This window comes from Pelophylax lessonae (assembly GCF_965119305.1).
Source record: "Pelophylax lessonae genome assembly, chromosome: 3".
In the NCBI taxonomy this organism is placed as follows: Eukaryota; Metazoa; Chordata; class Amphibia; order Anura; family Ranidae; genus Pelophylax; species Pelophylax lessonae.
The window spans coordinates 296,945,105-296,968,363 of NC_138770.1; the positions used below are offsets into that span (position 1 = coordinate 296,945,105).

The 23,259-nt window shown below is 45.3% G+C and overlaps 1 protein-coding gene across 1 annotated transcript in view; it reads right to left on the reverse strand.

Moving 5' to 3' along the window:
* CCDC50 (coiled-coil domain containing 50) overlaps positions 1–23,259 on the reverse strand; it is a 111,356-nt gene that overhangs the window by 58,729 nt on the left and 29,368 nt on the right. Inside the window, exons 2-3 of the mRNA XM_082252096.1 lie at positions 205–267; positions 1–96 (exon numbers count right to left, since the gene is read on the reverse strand). The exon at positions 1–96 is cut by the window's left edge and continues 37 nt beyond it. Of these exons, the coding sequence (XP_082108222.1) occupies positions 1–96; positions 205–267 (159 nt within the window). The remainder of the gene's footprint in view (positions 97–204; positions 268–23,259) is intronic.

Consider the following 23,259-nt stretch of genomic DNA (forward strand, 5'->3'; position numbering starts at 1 on the left):
CTTTGAGGTCCTCTTCTTCCTGAAGCTGTTTGGCCACCTTTAGATCATGTTTGACCAGACGGTTCCTCTGTATATTTGTAGCTAAATGATGTTCAACTACAAAAAAGATATCATTGTAAAAATGAGGTCTAATGTCTAATTGGGTCTGTAACAAATTAAATGTCAGACCCACAACTACACCAAAATCATCAACGTATTACTCACTTTCTTGCTCCTGCAAGGTATGTGCAAGACTGTGATCTTCCAGCACTGCAAAATCACGGCAAACTGTCAAAACAAAAAATTAGAAAACACTTTTAATATACAAGGAATAAGCTAAAAGCTAATAGCAAGAAAAAGAAAAGGAAGAAGTATACTTAAAAAGCAATATAATCCATTTGTGAAAAAAAGTTAGAATTAATTTTAGGAAGTTCTTAACGCTATCAAATGGGTAAATTCATAAATGCTTATTTTGCCTAAAAATGAACACAGTACAGTGTAATGGTGGTGAGAGCATATTTTGAGCAGTTTTTGCAACATTTACCTTACAGCTGAACCCTGGGAAAATGTAAAGACTAAGGCCCCTTTCACATGATCGGACCAATCAGGACCGCCTGTCTGTTTTTCAGGCAGACCTGATCGGGCCACCCATTCTCCTGTATGGAGAGGCAGATGTCAGCAGAAATGTGTAAGCGCCGTGGGGTTCCCCTCAGGTCCATACCAGGCTCCAGACCCTTATTCAAGTATGCAACCCGGCAGGTCAGGAAAGGGAGGGGACGAGTGAGTGCCCCCCTCCCCCCTTCCTCCTAAACACATAGTGGCTGGTTTGGCCCTGGAAGGGGTTCAATGACATTTTTTAATCACATTTTTTTCCATCAACTTTTCTTTTTTTTTTTTTACATTCAGCTGTCAGTGAGGAACCCTGCTGACAGCTGATGACTCATCAGTTGTTAAGGACATGGCAGCCAGTTTCCCAGGCCGCTCCTTAGCAACCAGCTATATACAGTGTTTAAAAGGGGAAAATAAAAAAAACGTAAAACACATCAAAAATTGCATCACAAACACAATACAGTACTTGCATTTCTGGTGCGCTTCTATTAAAGTCTATTACACGCAAAACGTAGAAAAAAAAGCCTCTGACCTTTTCCAAAAAGGCACTGGCTGCATAAACGCTGTGAAAGTGTACCATAGGAAACCATGTTAAAATCTGTACCACCATTTTATACCAAACAAAAACAACAAAAAAAGAAGGAAACCATGTTAATCAGACATCCCAAACTGCAAAAAAAAGTCATTTCAGGGAGGTGTCATTCCATGCCCCCCTTCCTCCCCCCACCAATTTAACACAACTAGAGGATGATCAAATGAAATGGAATCAGTATACAGAGGTTTTCTTCTTCTGGGAGATATTAAAGGAACACTCCAACCACCATGAGCACTTCAGTGATTTGAAGTGGTCATGGTGTTAGGAGTCAGAAACACTGCACATGCTGGGATAGTTAGTTATGTGCTAGTTGCACCCCTAGCACATGTGACTTAGGCAGCCAGAAAATGTCATGTCCTTATTCATACATGTATGAACAAGGACATGACATATTATGACAGAACACAACTAAGTATTAAAAAACATATTGCAACAATTTACACACAAATGCACAGACCGATCGTATGAAAGGGGCCTAAGCCTGATGGCCGCTACCGAGGAAGTCATTGTGATGAAATGCGTTGGGGCGGAGCTACCAGTGTCTTTGCATCACTTCTGGTTGGAGTCCGTGGAACGCACCGCACCCAGACATCCTGGTTTTTCTCATGCTGTTTAATACATCGGCTTGTTGTAAGTGCATTTTTTTTTTTATAATAAAGGTACCATACTTTTTTTCACTATGGGCTATAGTTCTTCATGACTTCACATGTGTAACGAGGTATAAAGAAAAGGAACTCCACCATATATGGGCCATAGGTCTACTGCTCCAAACACAGGGTAATACTCGGATGTAGATCCCAGGTCTTCTGTCCCTAACAGTGGTTGTTTTGGAAGTCTGCTACCCCCTCAAAAGGGAGAGCTTTCTGGGTGTGGTGAGTGAGGCACGGCTTGTGGAACGCCAGCTACATACACTCATTTAAGCATATTTGGAGCACCTTAAGGGTTCTTTCACACGGCCCGCCTCCGCAGGGGGATCCATGCTGCTCTGCGGGGATCGATCCGCCGATCCCCGCTGAGCCAGCGGATGACAGCTCCGTCTCCGCTTGCAGTGCGGAGAGGGAGTTGTCACAGCTCCCACTGCTCTCTATGGGGGATCGGATGAGAGCGGACCGCATGTCCGCTCTCATCAGATCCCATCCGATCCGATCCCCTGGACGGATGGAAAATAGGGTTTCCATCCATCCGGATTTCACGGACAGGATCGGATGCGGATGGCAGCGGGTGTCAGCGGACATGTCACCGCTGACATCCGCTGCTCCATAGGGCTGAATGGGGCATCCGATCAGATCCGCCTAAAAAAACTGACCGGCGGATCTGATTGGAACCCCCGTGTGAAAGAGCCCTAAAGAGCACCTGTCACTTTATGTTTGATGAATTTTGAAAAGGACTTTATTTTATAGTATGCAGTAACTTTTGTTTGCTCTTATATAGAAGTTTGAATGTAACACTATGAGCTCTTATACTTTTTAGGCACTAAGCATTTTTTTTTTTTTTTTTTTTATAGTATATTTCCCAGCAATATATGTAAAGCAGCGCCCCACCTACTTCACACCTTTTCACTACTAAAACACTTCCCTCAGCTAGAGGCAGCAGCTTTTAAACTTTTTACCATTGCGCGGAACAGCGGAACTAGGTTTCTTCTCTTGATCTACTGATGACTGGTACTGCTGGCGGGTACTGCTGGCTGGAAAATGCAGGCTGGGAAAAGGTGGCTGGGAAAAGGTGGCTGGGAAATGCTGGCTGGGAAACGCTGGCTGGGAAACGCTGGCTGGGAAACGCTGGCTGGGAAACGCTGGCTGGGAAACGCTGGCTCCTCTGAGACACATCAACGAAGTGTAAGAGGAGCGACGATGGAGGAAGAAGCGACTGCAGTAGAGAGCAGAGCCGATGCTTCCTATATCGCTCCTGTCACAGGCGGAGTGCATTTCATATCACTGTGCCTGTGACAGGACAGAGCCGCAACTATACAGGAAGGATCAGCTCTGTTCTTTACACAGTAATGCTCGGGGATACACTGACAGCCAGGAATTTGCGTGGCACTTGCAGATGTCAGGGAGCCGCAGCTCAAATGCAGAAGACTCCTGCACATTGCGGGAAACTTGGGATGTCTGTTAAATGGACTATAGTGCGTTTCGGCAAACTGCAAAACGCACTAAAAACGCATAGGTGCCAACCGAACATAAAATAGTAGGGTAGTTACACTTTTGCACTCTGTGACTGAAATGTGCATTGCAAACGTTTACTGGACGCAAAGGATGAGAGGAGAATGATAAATGTCCCTCACTGTATGACTAAGGATTCTATTTACAGACGCTTTGTACTGGTGATTATTAAGTGGGAGGAACACACCTGATATCGTTCCCTGACATATTTGATTAACAAGATTAATGACTCAGAAGAAAAAACCTCCAGCTGAAATGATTAGTAGGCATCTGTTGAAATGTTAGAAGGCTCACATGGTAAAGGACATGCTGTTGACAAGTGAATATATGTCATACATAAGGCAGCAGATTATGGCTGTCCCGACAATCATCAACAAGCTTCAGAAAACCTACACGCCATTTACACATTGTACTCTTTCAAGAAAGACCTTCCTACACTTCTCCATCAAATAAAATATAAAGCTTTCTGACTGCCGTTCCCGATTTTTACACAAGTGCTCAAACACGTCATATGCTTCCCTAGTCATATTTTCCACACACAAATAAAAACATTGTGTATTTTCCATCCATGTTGGTCTGGAATGATGTGTTTTCCTTTGTGAGACAGAACAGCTGTAGCCCATCTGTTCCATTGAGGGAGGTATGGTTAAATTTTGACATATGTAAAGTATGAGGAGATCTTGTCGCCTCAGCCCAGCTCCATTTGCTTCTAATTTGCAAACTTGTGCGGTGTGTGTATTATGGTCTCATTAACCATTTCTTTACATCATGTCACTTTTAGGGCTCATTCACACGGGCCCTCAGCCCCATCCTTTGTTGACAGGTGACATGACAAGTGCATGAACACCCAAGGAATCCAGGGCCGTGCGACCACCTCCACATAGCTGCCAAACATGGCTGTGCAGGTGAGTCTGTAAAGCCAAAGCGTATCCATTCATTATTTGGGCTGCCCGAACGTGCCTTAGCGCCAGCACAGAAGAGTAAACAAAGGGCTCTTCACATTGTATGATGAGTGCCTGCGTGAATGAGCCTTTAATGCTGGCAATACACTATACGAAAAATCGTTCAAACTCATTTTTAGAAAAACTAACACTCGGCCTTGAGAGCAAACAATGGCGCCATCATGCAACGACCGATAAATCGTTCAATGGACATAAATTAATCTGTTTCTTGTTCATTTTTTCCACATATGCCTAGTGCAAACAGTTTGGACGAGAAACCTTTCAATTTATCGTTCATTCGGCAGAAAATTTCCAAACTTGTCCTTCATTTATTTTGGCTCAAAAAACGTCACAACCGATTATCAATTTGTGCCCATTAACTCGCCGAAAAGCGAATGAACTGTCCAAATGACTGAATTTCAGCTGATTTATCATATAGTGTATGGCCAGCAATACTTGCTGTTATATTTCAGTTAGTGTGTAAAAGCAAAAAAACAAAAAACTATGGAAGAGGAGACCTTTTTGTTCGAGGCTGTTAACTACTTGCCGCCCGCCCACTGTGAAATGACGGCAGAGCGGTGCGGCTCTCGATCTGGGAGGGCGTCATATGACGGCGCCTCAGAACGGGCGCGCAGCACGGCTATTGCCGCCGTGCTGTGTTCCTAGGATACTGCACGACCCTGATCTTGGCAAAGAGCCAATGACGTGGCTCTTTACCCATGTGATCGGCTGTATCCAATCACAGCTGGTCACATGTAAACGAGGAAGTGCTGTTTATCGGCGCTCCTCGCTCAGTGCCAGTTCACACTTGTGCGGTTTGCGAGATCGCATGTAATTTGGAGCGCACTGCTCCTAAATTACCTGCGATCTCATGTGCGGATGCGAGTTCAGCCATACACTTTGTATGGCTGAATTCACAGCGCATCCGCAGCAAACTCGCACATGAGGCTTTTTTTGAGCCGCATCAGAATCGGATCGCACAGTGGTTCACACTTGTGCGATCCGATTCTGTGCGAGCTTGCAGATCGCACTGCGATATGCGATCGCAACTGGGGGTGTCGTTAACTTTTAATTGACACCCCCTGCGTATCGCATATGGCAGTGTGAACTGCCAGATGTGCGGATGCGATGCGGGAACACGCTGCAAATTTGCAGCATTCCCGCATCGCACAAGTGTGAACCGGCACTCACACTGTCAGACTGTGTGGCGAGGAGTGACGATCAGTGGCTCATCCTCAAAGGGAGGTCCAGGACAGGTAATTAGGGCTCTGATCATCAATGCCCTGATTACAGTAAAGAAAAACAGGGCCCATCAGTGACACCAATCAATGTCCATCAGTGACCCCAATCAGTGCCCACAGTGCGCATTAGTGATACCAGTCAGTACCTGCTCCCCTGTGATGCCCATCAGTGCTGCCCGTCAGTGCCACCTATCAGTGCCCATCAGTGCCCATCAGTGCAGCCTCATCAGCGCACATCAGTGAAGGAGAAAATTTACTGACAGAAATTAAGAAAAAAATGTTTTTCTCAAAATTTTTTTCTTCTTTTTTTTTTTTTTTTTTTATAGTAAAAAAAATAAACTTAGTGGGGATTAAATACCACTAAAAGAAAGCTCTATTTATGTGAAACAAAAAATTATAAAAATTTCATTTGGGTACAGCATTGCATACCTGCGCAATTGTCATTCAAAGTGTGACAGCGCTGAAAGCTGAATATTGGTCTGAGCAGGAAGGTGGTGAAAGTGCCCGGTATTGTAGTGGTTAATCTGTTGTTTCTTTTATTTCAAATGCAATTCAGGGGCAGATTTCTGCATCTGGCATAGTAATTTAGTGGCTATCAAAATTAACATACTTGCGCATATTTAAAAAAAAATACTTCTAAGCAGTTCTAAAATCAGTGACAGTTTTGTGGTTGCATTTCATCACTATATCAGCGATTACAGGTATGGCACAAAAATAAATAAATAAAATAAAAATAAAAAAAAAAAAAAAAGGGAAGAAAGGATGAGGACAGTCCCTACCTGGCCACACAATCATGCAAATCATCACAAAAGTGAGTACACCCCTCACATTTATGTAAATATTTTATTATATCTTTTCATGTGACAATACTGAAGAAATTACATTTTGCTACAATGTAAAGTAGTGAGTGTACAGCTTGTATAAGGGCTCTTTCACTCGGCTGCTCCGCTGTTTTGCTCCGCTGCGGGACTTTTTTTTTTTCACGGAGCGGATGACATTTGTGTCATCCGCTCCGTATGTCCGCATATCATCCCATGCATTTGCGGATGATATGCGGACATAATGTAAGTCTATGGGCATTGCGGATGTCAGCGGATGGTATTCCGCTGACATCCGCAATACCATTGACTTACGTTATGTCCGTAAATCATCCGTAAAAAAAGAGGATGATTTGCGGACATACAGTGTATATTTGCTGAGCTTTCTTTTGGTGGTATTTGATCACGTCTGAGGTTTATATTTTATAATTATAATTGTATATTATATAACAAAAAAAGAGCGACAATTTTGGGGGAAAAAAAGTATATTTTTTACCTTTTGCTATAAAAAACACATTCAATAAAATGGTTTTAAAAAAATCTAAATTCTTTATCAAATTTAGACCAATACTGTATGTTTTCTGCTATGTTTTTGATAAAAAAAATCCCAATAAGCGTACATTGGTTTGCGCAAAAGTTATAGCGTCTACAAACTATCGGATATTTTTATGGCATTTTTAATTATTTACTAGTAATGGCGGCGATTAGCGATTTTTAGCGGGACTGCGACATTGCGGCAAACAAATCTGACAGCTTACACATTTTTGGGGACCAGTGACATTATTACAGCGGGTCGCTGGCGGCGCACGTGCCCTAGACCAGGAACAAGAAGTGACATACAGGTACATCGTTTTGCGCAGCTGGGCTGTCCTGCCGCAGTAAATATGCGGTGGGTGGTTCGGAAGCAGCTAGTCCAATACCAGCTTTGGAATCCGCCCACTGATGTGATTTGGAATCCGCCCACTGTCGCTATCAAATGTGAAACGGGTCTCTGCAAGTGGCAGATCATTTCCTAAGTTTGGACATTGACCTCAGTTGTAACCCCAGCCCTTTTGTTTACATGTAGCTTTCGGCCAGGCAATCTCCTGGCTGGCAGCTAAATGAGGCAGGGGGGATAAAGCCCTGTGGGGGTAGCCGCCACATACATGACAGATTCCCAGCACAGGACTGGTCCGCTCTGCATACTGGCGCAGCACCAGATCACAGTTGGGTCTTAATCGCTGCCAGTTTCCAAAATTGACAGTACTAAGGACTATGTTCTAAGGGAACTAAACGTCAGAAAATTCTTGTCTGCAGTAGTGGTCAGTGGAGGCTATCAGATCTGTACAAATCAAGCAGTGTGCATCCAGGGTTCGTGTTCCTGCGGAGTTTTGGCTCTGCACAAACTGGCCAGTTAATCAGCCAGTTTGTATGAGGCCATAGCACAGTGTTGCTGCATTCAGGCAAACTAAGGCCTCTTGCACACGATACTTCTGTATGAGCATCTCATAACTTTCAGGCTTATTTGTCTTATTGAAATGTGCGCATTCGTGTGCATTTCCGTGCATATGAGTGTGCGCAAATTCACGTCTTTTCACGCAAATGTATTCTTGCGTTCTTGTAAAATCTGCAAATTAGCATTTTGTTAAGATCAGCAGTATGTTCACGTGCGTTCATTTGTTTGCAATCGCGCGTATTTGCGTGCATTAGGCGTAAATTACTGTCCAAAAATGCCGATTTTTCTATTTTGTTCTTACTGAAGAATTCACGGCGCTCATTTACACGCCTGTGTGCGTAGGCATATTACAATGAATGGGCTGTATTTTAGCTCAGAAAAAAAAAAAAAAGCTGTACAGAGCATTTTTAAGCTGCAAGAGGCCTAAGAGCCGGTTCACACTGCCACGACCACTAAAATCGCATCATAAGGGGCGACTTCTAGCGCGACTTCGGCGCGACTTCAGCGTTACTTGTGAATTATTTTACGCGAGACGACTTTGTAGGACTTTGTATTTGGCCAATCAGAATATGATGTGTTGTGACCTAATTTCCCTTTCCTTTTTTTTTGCTGGCGTTTATCGGGCGTCTTTGGAGGCAGGCATGTCTTTAGTGTCTGGGGGGTCTAAAAAGTGTACCTGTGAAGTTTCATCTCTGTAGCATGTCCAGAACCAGAAGAAAAAAAAAAAGAGCATTTTTCTTATAATTTTTATGAGCACATGAATATGGCTTCTCTCCACCTGGGCGTTTTTCTTGCAGGCATTTATCAGGCATTTTTGGAGGCAGCCAGGCAGGCATTACTTTTTTTGGATTTAGTGTCTGGGGGGGTCCAAAAAGTGTCCCTGTGAAGTTTCATCTCTGTAGCATGTCCAGAACCAGAAAAAAAAAGAAAAAAATTCTTATAATTATTAATACAGCAGTGTGGCGGCTTCTCTACACCTTGCATTTTTTATTGCTGGCATTTAATCGGGCATTTTTTGGGCGTCTCCGGAGGCAGGCATGTCTTTTTTCGATTTAGTGTCTGGGGTGTCTAAAAAAAGTGTACCTGTGAAGTTTCAGCTCTGTAGCATGTCCAGAACCCACACTGAACCCACTGAACCCACACTGCTGTATTAATAATTATAAGAAAAATGCTTTTTTTTTTCTGGTTCTGGACATGCTATAGAGATGAAACTTCACAGGGACCCTTTTTGGACCCCCCAGACACTAAATCCAAAAAAGACATGCCTGCCTCCAGAGACACCCAAAAAATGCCCGATAAATGCCAGCAATAAAAAAATGCAAGGTGTAGAGAAACCGCCACACTGCTGTATTAATAATTATAAGAAAACTGATATTTTTTTGGGGTTCTGGACATTCTACAGAGATGAAACTTCACAGGGACACTTTTTAGACCCCTCTACACCTTGCATTTATACTGATTGGACTTGATTAGGAAAGCCACACACCTGTCTATATAAGACCTTCCAGATCACAATGCATGTCAGAGCAAATGAGAATCATGAGGTCAAAGGAACTGCCTGAAGAGCTCAGAGACAGAATTGTGGCAAGGCACAGATCTGGCCAAGGTTACAAAAAGATTTCTGCTGCACTTAAGGTTCCTAAGAGCACAGTGGCCTCCATAATCCTCAAATGGAAGACGTTTGGGACGACCAGAACCCTTCCTAGAGCTGGCCGTCCGGCCAAACTGAACTATCGGGGGAGCAGAGCCTTGGTGAGAGAGGTAAAGAAGAACCCAAAAGATCACTGTGGCTGAGCTCCAGAGATGCAGTCATTAGATGGGAGAAAGTTGTAGAAAGTCAACCATCACTACAGCCCTCCACCAGTCGGGGATTTATGGCAGAGTGGCCCGACGGAAGCCTCTCCTCAGTGTAAGACACATGAAAGCCTGCATGGAGTTTGCTAAAAAACACCTGAAGGACTCCAAGATGGTGAGAAATAAGATTCTCTGGTCTGATGAAACCAAAATAGAACTTTTTGGCCTTAATTCTAAGCGGTATGTGTGGAGAAAACCAGGCACTGCTCATCACCTGTCCAATACAGTCCCAACAGTGAAGCATGGTGGTGGCAGCATCATGCTGTGGGGGTGTTTTTCAGCTGCAGGGACAGGACGACTGGTTGCAATCGAGGGAAAGATGAATGCGGCCAAGTACAGGGATATCCTGGACAAAAACCTTCTCCAGAGTGCTCTGGACCTCAGACTGGGCCTAAGGTTTACCTTCCAACAAGACAATGACCCTAAGCACACAGCTAAAATAACGAAGGAGTGGCTTCACAACAACTCCGTGACTGTTCTTGAATGGCCCAGCCAGAGCCCTGACTTAAACCCAATTGAGCATCTCTGGAGAGACCTAAAAATGGCTGTCCACCAACGTTTACCATCCAACCTGACAGAACTGGAGAGGATCTGCAAGGAGGAATGGCAGAGGATCCCCAAATCCAGGTGTGAAAGACTTGTTGCATCTTTCCCAAAAAGACTCCTGGCTGTATTAGATCAAAAGGGGGCTTCTACTAAATACTGAGCAAAGGGTCTGAATACTTAGGACCATGTGATATTTCAGTTTTTCTTTTTTAATAAATCTGCAACAATGTCAACAATTCTGTGTTTTTCTGTCAGTATGGGGTGCTATGTGTACATTCATGAGGAAGAAGAATGAACTTAAATGATTTTAGCAAATGGCTGCAATATAACAAAGAGTGAAAAATTTAAGGGGGTCTGAATACTTTCCGTACCCACTGTACATACATGCATCAAGCCAAGCTGACCGAATGAAGGCTTGCAAAACATATAATCACTGGATCCAATATGTTGGATTTCCTATATGTTTTCTGCATTAGTAACAATCGTCTTTGCATTCTCCATCATCTCAGCATGGGAAGAATGGTCAGGGCAATACTAAGTCACTACCTGCCTGGAGTTTGCATTTTCTTCCTGTGCCTGCGTGGGTTTCCTCCAGGTACTCGGGTTTCCTCCCATACTCCAAAGACACACTGGTAGGTTAGTTGGCTCCTGTCTAAATTGGCCCTAGTATGTGTATATATGAATGTGAGCTAGGGACCTTAGATTGTAAGCTCCTGGAGGGCAGGAACTGATGGGTCTTGTGACTAATGTATAATATACAGTATACATGTTAAATGCTGCATAAATTGATGGCGCTATGTAAAGTATCTTTAATAAATAAATACAAAAAAATAAAAATACTGACAAAAGGTTCTATATATTTCTGCTCAATCCAACAATATTTTGGACTTTTGCCTTTAAATACAAATAGCCTAATTTCAACCCAGTGATTCACATGAGATGGTATTTTTGGGATATATATAGCATGAATGCAAAATAGTTACATCTGAGGATATATTATAATTCTATATTAAGTGTATTGGTAAGCACTATTGCATTCTTCCCAACCCATATGGCATTTGTAACAGGAACCGAAACACAGATTACATTAAACCTCCATCTTCCTAACCTCACAGTTCCCCTTTTTCAGTAGTGCCAAAACTCTCAGAGGGTTATTTCTAAGAATTGTAAAACATTTCAAATAACAAAGGCAAAAAATATACACAAAAGGGGCTGAAAAGGGAAAAAAACTAAAATTGCCGACAGCTGTGCAGACAAAAAAAAAAAAAAACAAAACACAACAAAACAGGGCCCTTGTACAGAAACTGCTGAGCCAGTAGATACCCAAGCATTTATCTATCACCAATAAATAACAAACAGCAACCCAACACAGACCAGTTACTGTCTGACAAGGTCTAAACAAACTTGCCTGTAATTGGGCGCACATAGAAGTCAATATATTGTGACTGACCCATTTACCTTCATGCTGGTTCCTGGGAGCCCTTTAAGTGGGGTTTAATGCCAGTAGGCCGAGAGCCTTTCTGATCACGTGACTGCTATGATTGGCTCTCACAGTGGTCACATGATTGGGAGCCAGCCCTAGTTTCCAAGCTAAAGCTGTGACCCAGGGCTGTCAGAGACAGCTGTCAGTCACTGAATTGCGAGTGTGATCTTTGGGCGTTGAGGCTACGTTCACATCTAGGCGTTGCTATTTTTACAGCCGTTTTATAGCCGTTTTTGTGCAGGCGTTTTTAGGTTGACAAGTGACCAATGAAAAAAAATAAAAATGCCTGTAATCTTCCAAAAAAGAAGCTCATGTACTTTTTTGAGCGATGGGCATTTTTCTTAAGGCGACAGAATGCTCAGATGTAAACAGGGGCCATTGAAATTAATGGGATTCATCTTGTTTGGGCGTTTTTAGAGCTGAGGCCTAGAGCAGAAAATCGCCCAAAAACGCCTAGATGTGAACGGAGCCTGAAGCCCACTGAACTTTTAAACTAAAGATAGCTGAGAATCTTTGAAGAAACTTCTATGCAGATGGTTAAACCATCTAAAGCACAAAGAATGATTATCGTTTTAGTGAGCACATATTTGGTTATTCCAGTGCATATCTAAAGTTTGATGCCACATTCAACTTTATCTGCTTGATCCTGCAAATATTTCTTATTGGATTAAACATGGGGGATTTATAGATTAGCTACTAGAAAAAGAAGAAGAATAGACATTCTGTGAATGGTGGTGATATAAACACCACAAACTCTTTTTGTTCAATCACAGAATGCCTAGCGTTCACAGAAATGAATGCAAGACTTTTTTTGAATGGACGAGATGGAAAGCAAACGACCTGCTGGCAGAGCTGTACTATAGCTAAAGCTAGAACTCTCAGCCTAAGCCCCCTTTCACATAGGCGGACCGTTCAGATCCGCCTGTCCGTTTTTTGGCGGATCTAAACGGTCACCCCATGCATCCCTATGGGGCATCGGATGTCAGCGGAGACATGTCCGCTGATATCCGATCCCTCAAATCTGGACGGATGGAAACCCCATTTTCCATCCATCCAGCGGATCGCATTGGATGGGATCGGATGAGAACAGACAGACGGTCCGTTTCCACCCAATTCCACCATAGAGATGTATGGGAAACTGACAGCTTCTCCTGCTCAGCGGGGGATTGGCGGATCGATCCCCTGCTGAGAAAAACAGAGTCCGTCCGACGGACACAGTGTGAAAGGGGCCTTAGATGTTCAGCACTGTACAGGCTTTTAGTCAGAGTTTTTTTTCCAGCAGCCACACATAAAAAAGGTATAAATAGAAGTAGTTCATTGAAAAAAACAAAAAAAAAAAAACGAAAACACCAAAACTGGAGTTTAGCTTCAAGGCTACATTCACACCTGAGCGTAGCGTTTTCGCGCGTTTTTTACCGCGATTTTAACCGCAATTTTAGCCCCGGTTCACATTTGTGCGAGTGCCGGGTTCGCATGTAATATCGGAGCGCACTGCTCCGACATTACATGCGATCAGCTGTGCGGTGCGAGTTTAGCCATACAGTTTGTATGGCTAAATTCGCATCGCACCCGCAGCAAACACGCACAGGAGGCATTTTTGCAGCCGCATCAGGATCGGATCGCACAGCGGTTCACACTTGTGCGATCCGCTCCTGTGCGAACTGCACGATCGCACTGCGATATGCGATCAAACTGGGGGTGTCGTTAAGATTACATTGACACCCCCAGCGTATCGCATATGGCAGTGTGAACTGCCGGGGGTGCGTGTGCGATGCGGGAACAGGCTGCGAATTCGCAGCCTTCCCGCATCGCATAAATGTGAACCGAGCCTAAACCGCAATTTTTTTGCAGGCGTTTTTAGATTGAATAGAAACCAATGGAAAACGCCTGTAATCTGCCCAAAACGAAGCTCATGTACTTTTTTGAGCGTTGGGCGTTTTGCTTACAGCGTCAAAATGCTCAGATGTGAACAGGGGCCATTGAAATGAATAGGATTTGTCTTGTTGGGCGTTTTGAGAGCTGATCCTAGAGCAGAAAAACTCCCCAAAAACGCCCCAAAACGCCTACATGTGAACGGAGCCTAAAAGACTCTACATTTCATTATATACAGATGTTTTACCAACAGCAGTAAGTGTTAATACCCTTTTCAAGATAAAGATGGCCCCCCTTCTACCCGATCCCTAAAAAAATCGAATTGCCCCCTTTCTTTGCCTGCCTTGAAGTGCAAATTTACATTCAGCAACATTTCCTGAAAAAGCCCCCAATGCAATTCTATATCCCCTAAATAGTACATAACGGCACTCCTCCTTGTTCAATGCTGCACCTGCTTCCATTACACATGCAGCTATGGTGGCAGCCTGTCCACAAAAAAACTGCTGGCCCTGTAACCCCTCTGTTCTGGCATTTGTAGGATACTACAATTATGCGCTCCCTAGCAGGAGTTCTAGGCTGTTCAAACTGTTTGTATGCACAATGTGCTCTCCAGAGCATAACTACAGGGGTTGCAATTGCAACCAGACCCCATGCTCCAGGGGGCCTGTGCGGCTCCCTGTATACCTGGATAGGAGGGGCGGCGGGGGTCAGCATGTAGAGAAATCACTGTCCTCTTTTTCCTCCTGTAGCTGCAGCAGGAAAATGGAGGAGATTGGTTCCTCTGTATGCTGCCCCCACCACTCCTCCTATCCAGTTCACTTGTGTTCTGCTGTCTCTGGGCCTGTGTGCTCTCCTGGTCCCCCCCTCCCCTACTGTGCTGCCCCCCACTGTGCTCCCTTCCCTCTCCTGCTGGCTACTGCAGGATATGTGTCACAATAGAGAACCAGGAAGGGGTCGGTAAATATGTAATTTACCAGCTCCTTCCTTTTCTGAATGGACATAGTCATAGTCAGTGACATTGCAAAAAAATAAAATGAAATGATAAAAAATACAATTAAAATACCAAAAAATAAAAACTACTGACACCAGTGGGTGAACTTCCAGGATCGCAAAGGTTACACTTGCGACCGGGCCCTGGCATTCCACCACCATGGGGAAGCCCCAAGATGGCAGGAAGGGGGCCCACTGCAGAACTTGTGAAATTGTCCCACTGCAAGACCATAATAAAGGGCCCCGCAATGAGAGTAAAGGGCCCCAGGATCAATGGGAAGAGCCCCAGGCTTGAAGGGAAGGGCCCCGGCCAGGGGGCCCTTCATGGTTTCTTGCACCGGGGCCCTGAAGGTTCTAGTTACGCCTCTGGTGCTCTCACCTTCTCTAGTTGGAGTGGCAGAGTTTGAAAGGCCTGCAGTGGTTGCACTGTTGTAGCATCCAGTCCATCCTGTAAAAAGCAGGACAAAGGGGGATTGAGGGGGCTTGTGGTTTTTGCAGAGACCCCTCCACTCTTCACATGTAGGAGCGATAGCACTAGCAGTGATATTCTTCCTAACTTGTCCTGAAGAGGAGAAGCAATGTACAGTATGTGAACAGCGACGTTCATTGCCTAACCACAAAACAGAACCACTGCCATCTGCCCACACTGAGCTTTTCCCATTCATTTGTACTTCACAACGTACTTCATCACAGGAAGAATAAAGAGGCAACATGACTAAATAATAAATGCTGCTAGGAAAAAAAAAAAAGCAGATAAATATAGACATTAAATGAGGACCATCTGAAATAAACAATGGAGGAAGAACATGAGAAAAAAAAAAACTCATGTGGGCAGATAATTCATTTTTGTGTCCATTGTTCTCAACCACACAAATAAACTAAATTAGATTATAGTTTGACACATTATTAAATAAAACAAATTCTTAAAGCCTTAGAGTATAACTAACGGCATTTCTTTTTTTAGTTTTGGATGCAGTGGAGAGAGACCAGAACACCTATCCCTTTTTATTGCTGTCTGTGCCCCCTTTAACGAGATTCACCCTCTCTATTTGTAGTGTTTACCATTATCAGTGAAAGTAAAGAAAATCCTAAATTTTGGGTTGCCCCCAGAAAAGTAATAAGTGGAAATATTCCAATGGGGACACTAGTTCTGGTGACCTGGGAGTTCCCAATGGATTCTCATAGTTTGCAGGGATTTTTTTCTCACCTCCTGTTTGGCTATGGGACAGGAAGTGAGGAAAAATCTTCTAAAAATGGGACACAGATTGTGGAAAAAATAAAATAAATAAATCTGACGATCTCCCTTACTCTATGCAAAATGAAAGAAAAAAAAAAAGTTTTGCCTAATGTTCGATTTCAAATGATTTTGTAAATATGCAGTATGTGTAAAATAAATAAATAAACTAGCACTGGCAGAGAAAGGGTTAAAATGTGCCAAAAATAGGAAAAGAAAAGTTTTGCTTATAGCTTTACTTTAGGCTGCATTCCCACTTGAGCGTAGCATTTTACCACGTTTTTACCGCGATTTGCAGGCGTTTTTTTCAGGTGTTTTTGGAGGCAGGCATTGGCATCTATCAAAAACGCTGGTAATCAGCCCAAAAAGAAGCTCATGTACTTTTTTCAGCTACAGGCGTTTTGCAAACCGCTCAGATGTGAACAGGGACCATTTAAATGAATGGGGTTTTACTTGTTGGGCGTTTTGGAACGTTTTTTGTTTGAGCGTTTTTGGAGCTGAAAAACACTCAAAAAAGCCCAGGTGTGAATGGAGCCTTAGAGGAAAAGTAGGGTCAAAGCTCTTTTGGCCCTACTTCACCCATGGGTCACAGGAGTCACTTAGTTCTGAACTCCCGTGACCTGTATTTAGCTACAGTTGTGCTCATAAGTTTACATACCCTGGCAGAATTTATGACTTCTTGGCCATTTTTCCCAAGAATATGAATGATAACACAAAAACTTTTCTTCCACTCATGGTTACTGTTTGGCTGAAGCCATTTATTATCAATCAACTGTGTTTACAGGTGGTCCCCGGGTTACAAACGACTCCTACTTACAAACGACTCCTACTTACAAACAGAGGAAAACCACAGGAAGTGAGGAGAAATCTACCCCTAGGAAGGGAATTCACTCCTGTAAGAGTTCTCATGGGGAAAAGGTGTCTCCAATGAAGCTTTATCACCAATCCTTGTTTCCACAACAACCCAAATTTTTCAAAATCAAAAATTGTCATAGGGACAGAAAGGGAGGTGAAATCTTCTGAACTGGGGCACAGACAACAAAACAAATGTTATAGGGGTGTTAATCCTCCCCTATGCTATCCAAAAAATTGAATTATTTTGGCGGGATACACCTAAAAAAAATGTACCTGTTCCGACTTACAAACAAATTCAACTTAAGACCAAACCTACAGTCCCTATCTTGTTTGTAACCCGGGGACTGCCTGTACCCTTTTTAAATCATAATGACAACAGAAACTACCCAAATGACCTTGATCAAAAGTTTACATACCCTGGTGATTTTGGACTGATAATATGCAAACAAAGTTGACACAAAGGGGTTTGAATGGCTATTAAAAAGGTAACCATCCTCACCTGTGATCTGTTTGCTTGTAATTAGTGTGTGTGTGTGTGTGTAAAAGGTCAATGGTTTTCTGGACTCCTGACAGACCCTTGCATCTTTCATCCAGTGCTGCACTGACTTTTCTGGATTCTGAGTCATGGGGAAAGCAAAGGAATTGTCAAAGGATCTGCAGGAAAAGGTAGTTGAACTGTAAAAAACAGGAAATGGGATATAAAAAGATATCCAAGGAATTGAGAATGCCATTCAGCAGTGTTCAAACTCTAATCAAGAAGTGGAAAATGAAGGGTTCTGTTGAAACCAAACCAGGGTCAGATAGACCAACTGACGTTTCAGTCACAACTGCCAGGATGCAAAGAAAAACCCACAAATAACTTCAGGTGAAATACAGGACTCTCTGAAAACATGTGGTGTGGCTGTTTCAAGATGCACAATATGGAGGCACTTGAAGAAAAATGGGCAGCATGGTCGAGGCACCAGAAGAAAGCCATTACTATGCAAATGCAACAAAGTATCCCACTTACAATACGCCAAACAGCACAGAGACAAGCCTCAAACCTTCTGGCACAAATTAATTTGGAGTGATGAGACCAAAATTTAGTTTTGGCCACAACCATAAACTCTACATTTGGAGAGGAGTCAACAAGGTCTATGATGAAAGGTACACTAATCCTACTGTGAAACACGGAGGTGGATCTCTGATGTTTTGGGGATGTGTGAGCTACAAAGGCACAGGAAATTTGGTTAGAATTGATGGCAAGATGAATGCAGTATGTTATCCAAAAATACTGGAGGAAAATTTGCATTCATTAGCTTGGAAGCTGCGCATGGGAAGTTCTTGGACATTCAAAAATGACAATGATCCTAAGCAAAAGGCCAAGTCCACCTGTCATTGGCTATAGCAGAATAAAGTGAAGGTTCTGGAGTGGCCATCTCAGTCTCCTGACCTCAGTATCATTGAGCCACCCTGGGGAGATCTCCAACGTGCAGTTCATTAAAGACAGCCCAAAAATTTACAGGAACTGGAGGCTTTTTGCCAGGAAGAATGGGCAGCTTTACCATCTGAGAAGATAAAGAGCCTCATCCACAAATACCACAAAATACTTCAAGCTGTCATTGATGTTAAAGAGGCAATACACAGTATGAAGAACTGGGGTATGTAAACTTTTGAGCAGAGTAATTTGGGTAGTTTCTCGTGTCATGATTTAAAAGGAGTAAACACAGTTGATTGATAATAAATGGCTTCAGCCAAACACTAACCATGAGTGAAAGAAAAGTTTTTGTGTCATCATTCATATTCTCTGAAAAATGGCCAAGAAAACTGAATTTTTGTAAAATCTTACCGTAAAATTCCTTTCTCTGAGTCCTCCGACAGTCGCCGCCCACTCATACAGTCTTCACTTATGGGGTATTGACTTCATCTCCACAGGAGTTTCTAGGCATAAGACTTGTAAAAGAACAATAAATCTACATAGTCACACCCATGGGGGCTGTCCTTCTAGTCCAATACCCCCTGCAATAGCCATCCCAATTCAGTTTGGTCGCAAGCAGTGAAAGTGTATAACAAAGGACCCCAAAAAGAGGGGCGGGGGGCGGCGACTGTCGGAGGACTCAGAGAAAGGAATTTTACAGTAAGATTTTACAAAAATTCAGTTTTCTCTTACGTCCTCCGACAGTCGCCGCCCACTCATACAGTCTTCACTTATGGGGACATCCCAAAGCAGTGTAGACATGAGGGGTGGGCAACGCAACCACCAGAAAAGCAACGCAGAACCCACATCAGAGAAAGGAACCTTACATGTACAAGAAGGTAACCTTCTGGGTAACAAAAAAGCGCTCAACATGAGCAACAACCCAGGAAACAAATAACCAAGGGGAAAACAACCCCAACAGCTAGGGACCCGTACAAAAACCAGGGTTCCCTATGGAACAGCCGCACAGAGAACTTTGCGGCCAAAGGATGCATCAGCTGATGCCAGAACATCAAGTTTGTAGAACTTTGAGAAAGTGTGCACCGACGACCAAGTCGCAGCCTTGCACACCTGGGCCACCGAGGCCCGATGCCGATAGGCCCAGGACGTACTCACCGATCTGGTAGAGTGCGCCTTGACAGGGAAGGGAGGAACCCGTTCCCGCAACGAGTAAGCCTGTACAATGGTCTGTCTGATCCATTTGGCAATGGTTGCTACAGTCGCAGCCATACCCTTCCGAGGTCCCTTAGGAAGGACAACGAGAGAATCCGATTTCCGAAAGGATTCAGTCGACGACAGGTAAACCCTGATCGTCCGGACAACATCCAAGGAATGCAAGGCAACCTCTTTTGGATGCTTAGGGTTCGCACAAAGCGAAGGCAAAACAATGTCCTCATTCAGGTGGAATTCCGAAACCACCTTAGGCAAAAAGGACGGATTAGGTCGCAAGACCACCTGATCCCTATGAACCACCAGGTAAGGGGAGCGGTAAGACAACGCCACCAACTCTGACACTCTGCGAGCAGAAGTGATCGCTACCAGGAAAGCAACCTTCTTAGATAGCATGGGCAACGAAAGTTCCCTGATGTTTTCAAAAGGAGAACGCTGCAACAACCAAGTTCAAGTCCCACAGAGGTAAGGGCTCCCTTCTAGGAGGGGCCAAGTGACGCACACTTTGAATAAAAGGTGCAAATTAAGGAATTAGACGCCACAGGGCGCTGGAAAAGAACAGCTAGTGCAGAGACCTGGCCCTTAATTGTGGCCAACGCAAGACGCTGGTCCACACCAGTCTGGAGGAAAGCCAACACTCTCGCCATCGAGTAGGAACGAGGAGAGAAACCCCTGGACTCACAACAGGCAAAATAAGCTTTCCATGTAGGGTAATAAATCTTACCAGAGGAGGCTTTTCTAGCCTTGATCAAAGTAGGAATGACCTCTGAGGAGAGACTGTCTCTCAGGGCCTGGCTGTGGTCGTTAAAGCCAGCGACTGTAAAGCAGGATGGAAGATCAGTCCTTGAGACAGCAGATCTGCTCCCATTGGCAGCCGCCACGGAGGCTCTACGGCCAGGTGAACGATGTCCATGTACCAGGACCGGCGAGGCCAGTTCCTGCGCCACCAGAATCACCAGCGATTGTTCCGAGGACAACCTGCGAAGGAACCTGGACAACAATTGAATCGGAGGAAAGGCATAGATCAGTCGATACTGACGCCAAGGCACCACCAGCGCATCCTAGGCGTCTGCCAGAGGATCGCGCGTTCTTGTCACAAACCTTTCCACCTTGCGGTTTAGCCGAGACGCGAACAGATCCACATCCGGGGATCCCCATTTCGCACACAGCATGTGAAACACCTCCGGGTGTAGGGACCATTCCCCCTGGTCCAGGGTCTGGCGGCTCAGGTAGTCGGCCTGCCAATTCTCCACACCCGGAATGTGAACTGCTGAAATCGCCGGGACCAGAGTCTCGGCCCAAGACAGAATACTGGTCACCTCCTGGGCCGCCCGGGCACTCCTGGTGCCCCCTTGGTGACTGACGTAAGCCACCGCAGTGGCATTGTCCGTCTGCACCCGTACAGGGCGGCCCCAAAGACGATCCGACCAATGAAGCAGGCACAGCCTGATCGCTCTCAATTCCAAAATGTTTATCAGAAGGGAGGATTCCTCCTCCGACCAAGTGCCCTGGGCAGACAGGTTGCCCAGGACTCCACCCCAGCCCGACAGGCTGGCATCCGTGGTCACTACCGTCCACAGAATTGGCCGGAAGGATTTTCCGCCCGACACCGCTGGGGACTGGAGCCACCACAAGAGATCCATTCTGGTTTGGTGACTCAGAGACACTCTCAGGTCCAAGGACTGAGGCAGTCTGTCCCACCTGGCCAGGATCTCCGCTTGAAGAGACTGCGTGTGAAATTGTGCAAATGGTATCGCCTCGAAGGCCGACACCATCAATCCCAGGGACCGCATACAGGTCCTGAGTGACGAGGATTCGCTGTCCCTGAGGGACCTGACCTCTTTTTGCACGGTCCTTAGCTTGTCCTTCCGGCAAGAACACCTTTGCTTGAGCAGAGTCCAGAACCATTCCCAGCTACTGGAGACGAACCGAAGGCGACAAGGTCGACTTCTGAATGTTGATCGTCCAACCGAACTCCTGAAGTGTCTGGACCGTAGTGGATGGATCGCGCAGCAGGCTCTGGCTGGCACTCGATCTTAACAGGAGATCGTCCAGATATCCCAAGACCGCAATGCCCTGTGCCCGCAACAGGGCCAGAACAGGCGCCAACACTTTGGTAAAGACCCTTGGAGCTGAAGCGAGACCGAAAGGCAACGGCACAAACTGGTAATGCTCCTCCGCGATAGTGAATCGGAGGTACCTCTGATGACCCTCGAAAATGGGAATGTGTAGATACGCATCCTTCAGGTCTATAGAGGCCAGGAACTCCCCTGGATACAGGGAGGTCTCCACCGAGCGGAGTGATTCCATTCGGAACTTTTGAACGCGCACGAAGCGGTTCAGCGCTTTTAAGTCCAGAATCGGACGCACTTTGCCCTCCTTTCTGGGCACGGTGAACAGATTCTAATAAAAACCCCGAAACCCGTCGCGATGAGGCCCCGGGACGATCACCCCCTGAGCGAGAAGATCCTGCACCGCTTGATGTAGGTCCTGTAACCGCCCTGGGGTCAAATGAAGATTTGAGGGAAAGAATCCGTTTGCCGGCCGTGAAAGAAATTCGATCTTGTACCCTGACCGAATGATTTCCTGAACCCACCTGTCTGTTATTCGGAGCAGCCAAGGTTGGAGGAAACCGCGCAAACGTCCCCCCCCCACCCCTGAAATGGGTGAGGGCGCCCCTTCAGGCAGAGGCGGACTGAGCCGCCGCACCGGCCTGGCCGGATTTTTGTTTGCCAAACCAGGGCTTCTTCTGGCCACCTTGGCCCTTGAAGGGTTTTCCCTTGTTCTATGCCTTGAAGGCACGAAAGGACCCCTGAGTAGGTTTAAAGGAGGGGGCCCGCTTACCGCGGAAAAACTTACCCTTAGGGTTCTGGGGCAGCAAAGTGCTCTTACCCCCAGTGACTCCTTTTACCAATTCATCCAGGGATTCCCCAAAAAGGCGAGACCCTGCATAGGGGATATCAGCCACCGTCTTCCTTGATTTTTGGTCAGCCGACCAACATTTCAACCAGATTAAGCGACGGTTAATCACAGCGACACTGGACAGGCGTATCGCCAAAGGGGCATCATTTAGAGCCGCATCGCACAAATACATGACCCTACGGTAGATCTGATCCACCATCTCCACTGTAGCGGGAGGGGCAGAATCGGCCACAAAGGGTGCGTTTGAGCACCTTGGTCCAATCCGCCACAGCCTGAGCCACCATCACAGAGGCAAAAATAGGCTTGAGCATGGAACCCGCCACCATGTAGGCGTGCCAGGCAAGAGATTCCAGCCTCCTATCCGTAGGGTCCCTAAACACCGGAGAGTCCTCTGCAGGGAGCAGGGTAGATTTATTCAATCTAGCCACCGTGTGATCCACTTGAGGAGGCACACACCAGCGCGCCATCGTAGTGGCCGCAAAAGGGTAGAAAAGTTGAAACTTCTTAGGCACCACGAAGGTGTGGTTTAAAATTACGCCATAGCTCATTCACCTTATGGTGAAACTCTGTGGGGCAAGGAAAAACCTGCGCCGTCTTGCAGGTCCTGTGTGTGCCAAAAGAGGACACAACGCCCGGAGGATTGGGCTCATCCTCCAAATAGTAGTGTTTCCTTCACCGCTAGGATCAACTCATCCATAGCTGCGCGTTCCTCGGGCGACCCAGGGAACCCTCGGTCCACCCCTGCGACCTCCGCCTCCCCCTCAGACTCTTGCGGGTCCTGAGAAGAGCGAGACCCCGAAAGGGCCACGCTACCTACAGCAACCATATCACACTCAGAATCAGAAGAAAAGGAAATTCTAGGCCTTTTCCTAGCAGCACGTTCAGACATCAGCACATCCATTTTTGACACCAAAGTTGCCACAACAGCAGCCAAATTAGTGACTGTAGAGGATTCAGAGGACCCTGAATCCCCCGCCAAAGCTGGAGGAAACTTGCTGTCCTGGGATTCCATTGCAGAAATAAAAAGTTTTTTTTTCTTTTTTTTTGGAACTGGCCCTTTAAGAGCGCTGTGGACCCCACAGCACACCGCTATCGAG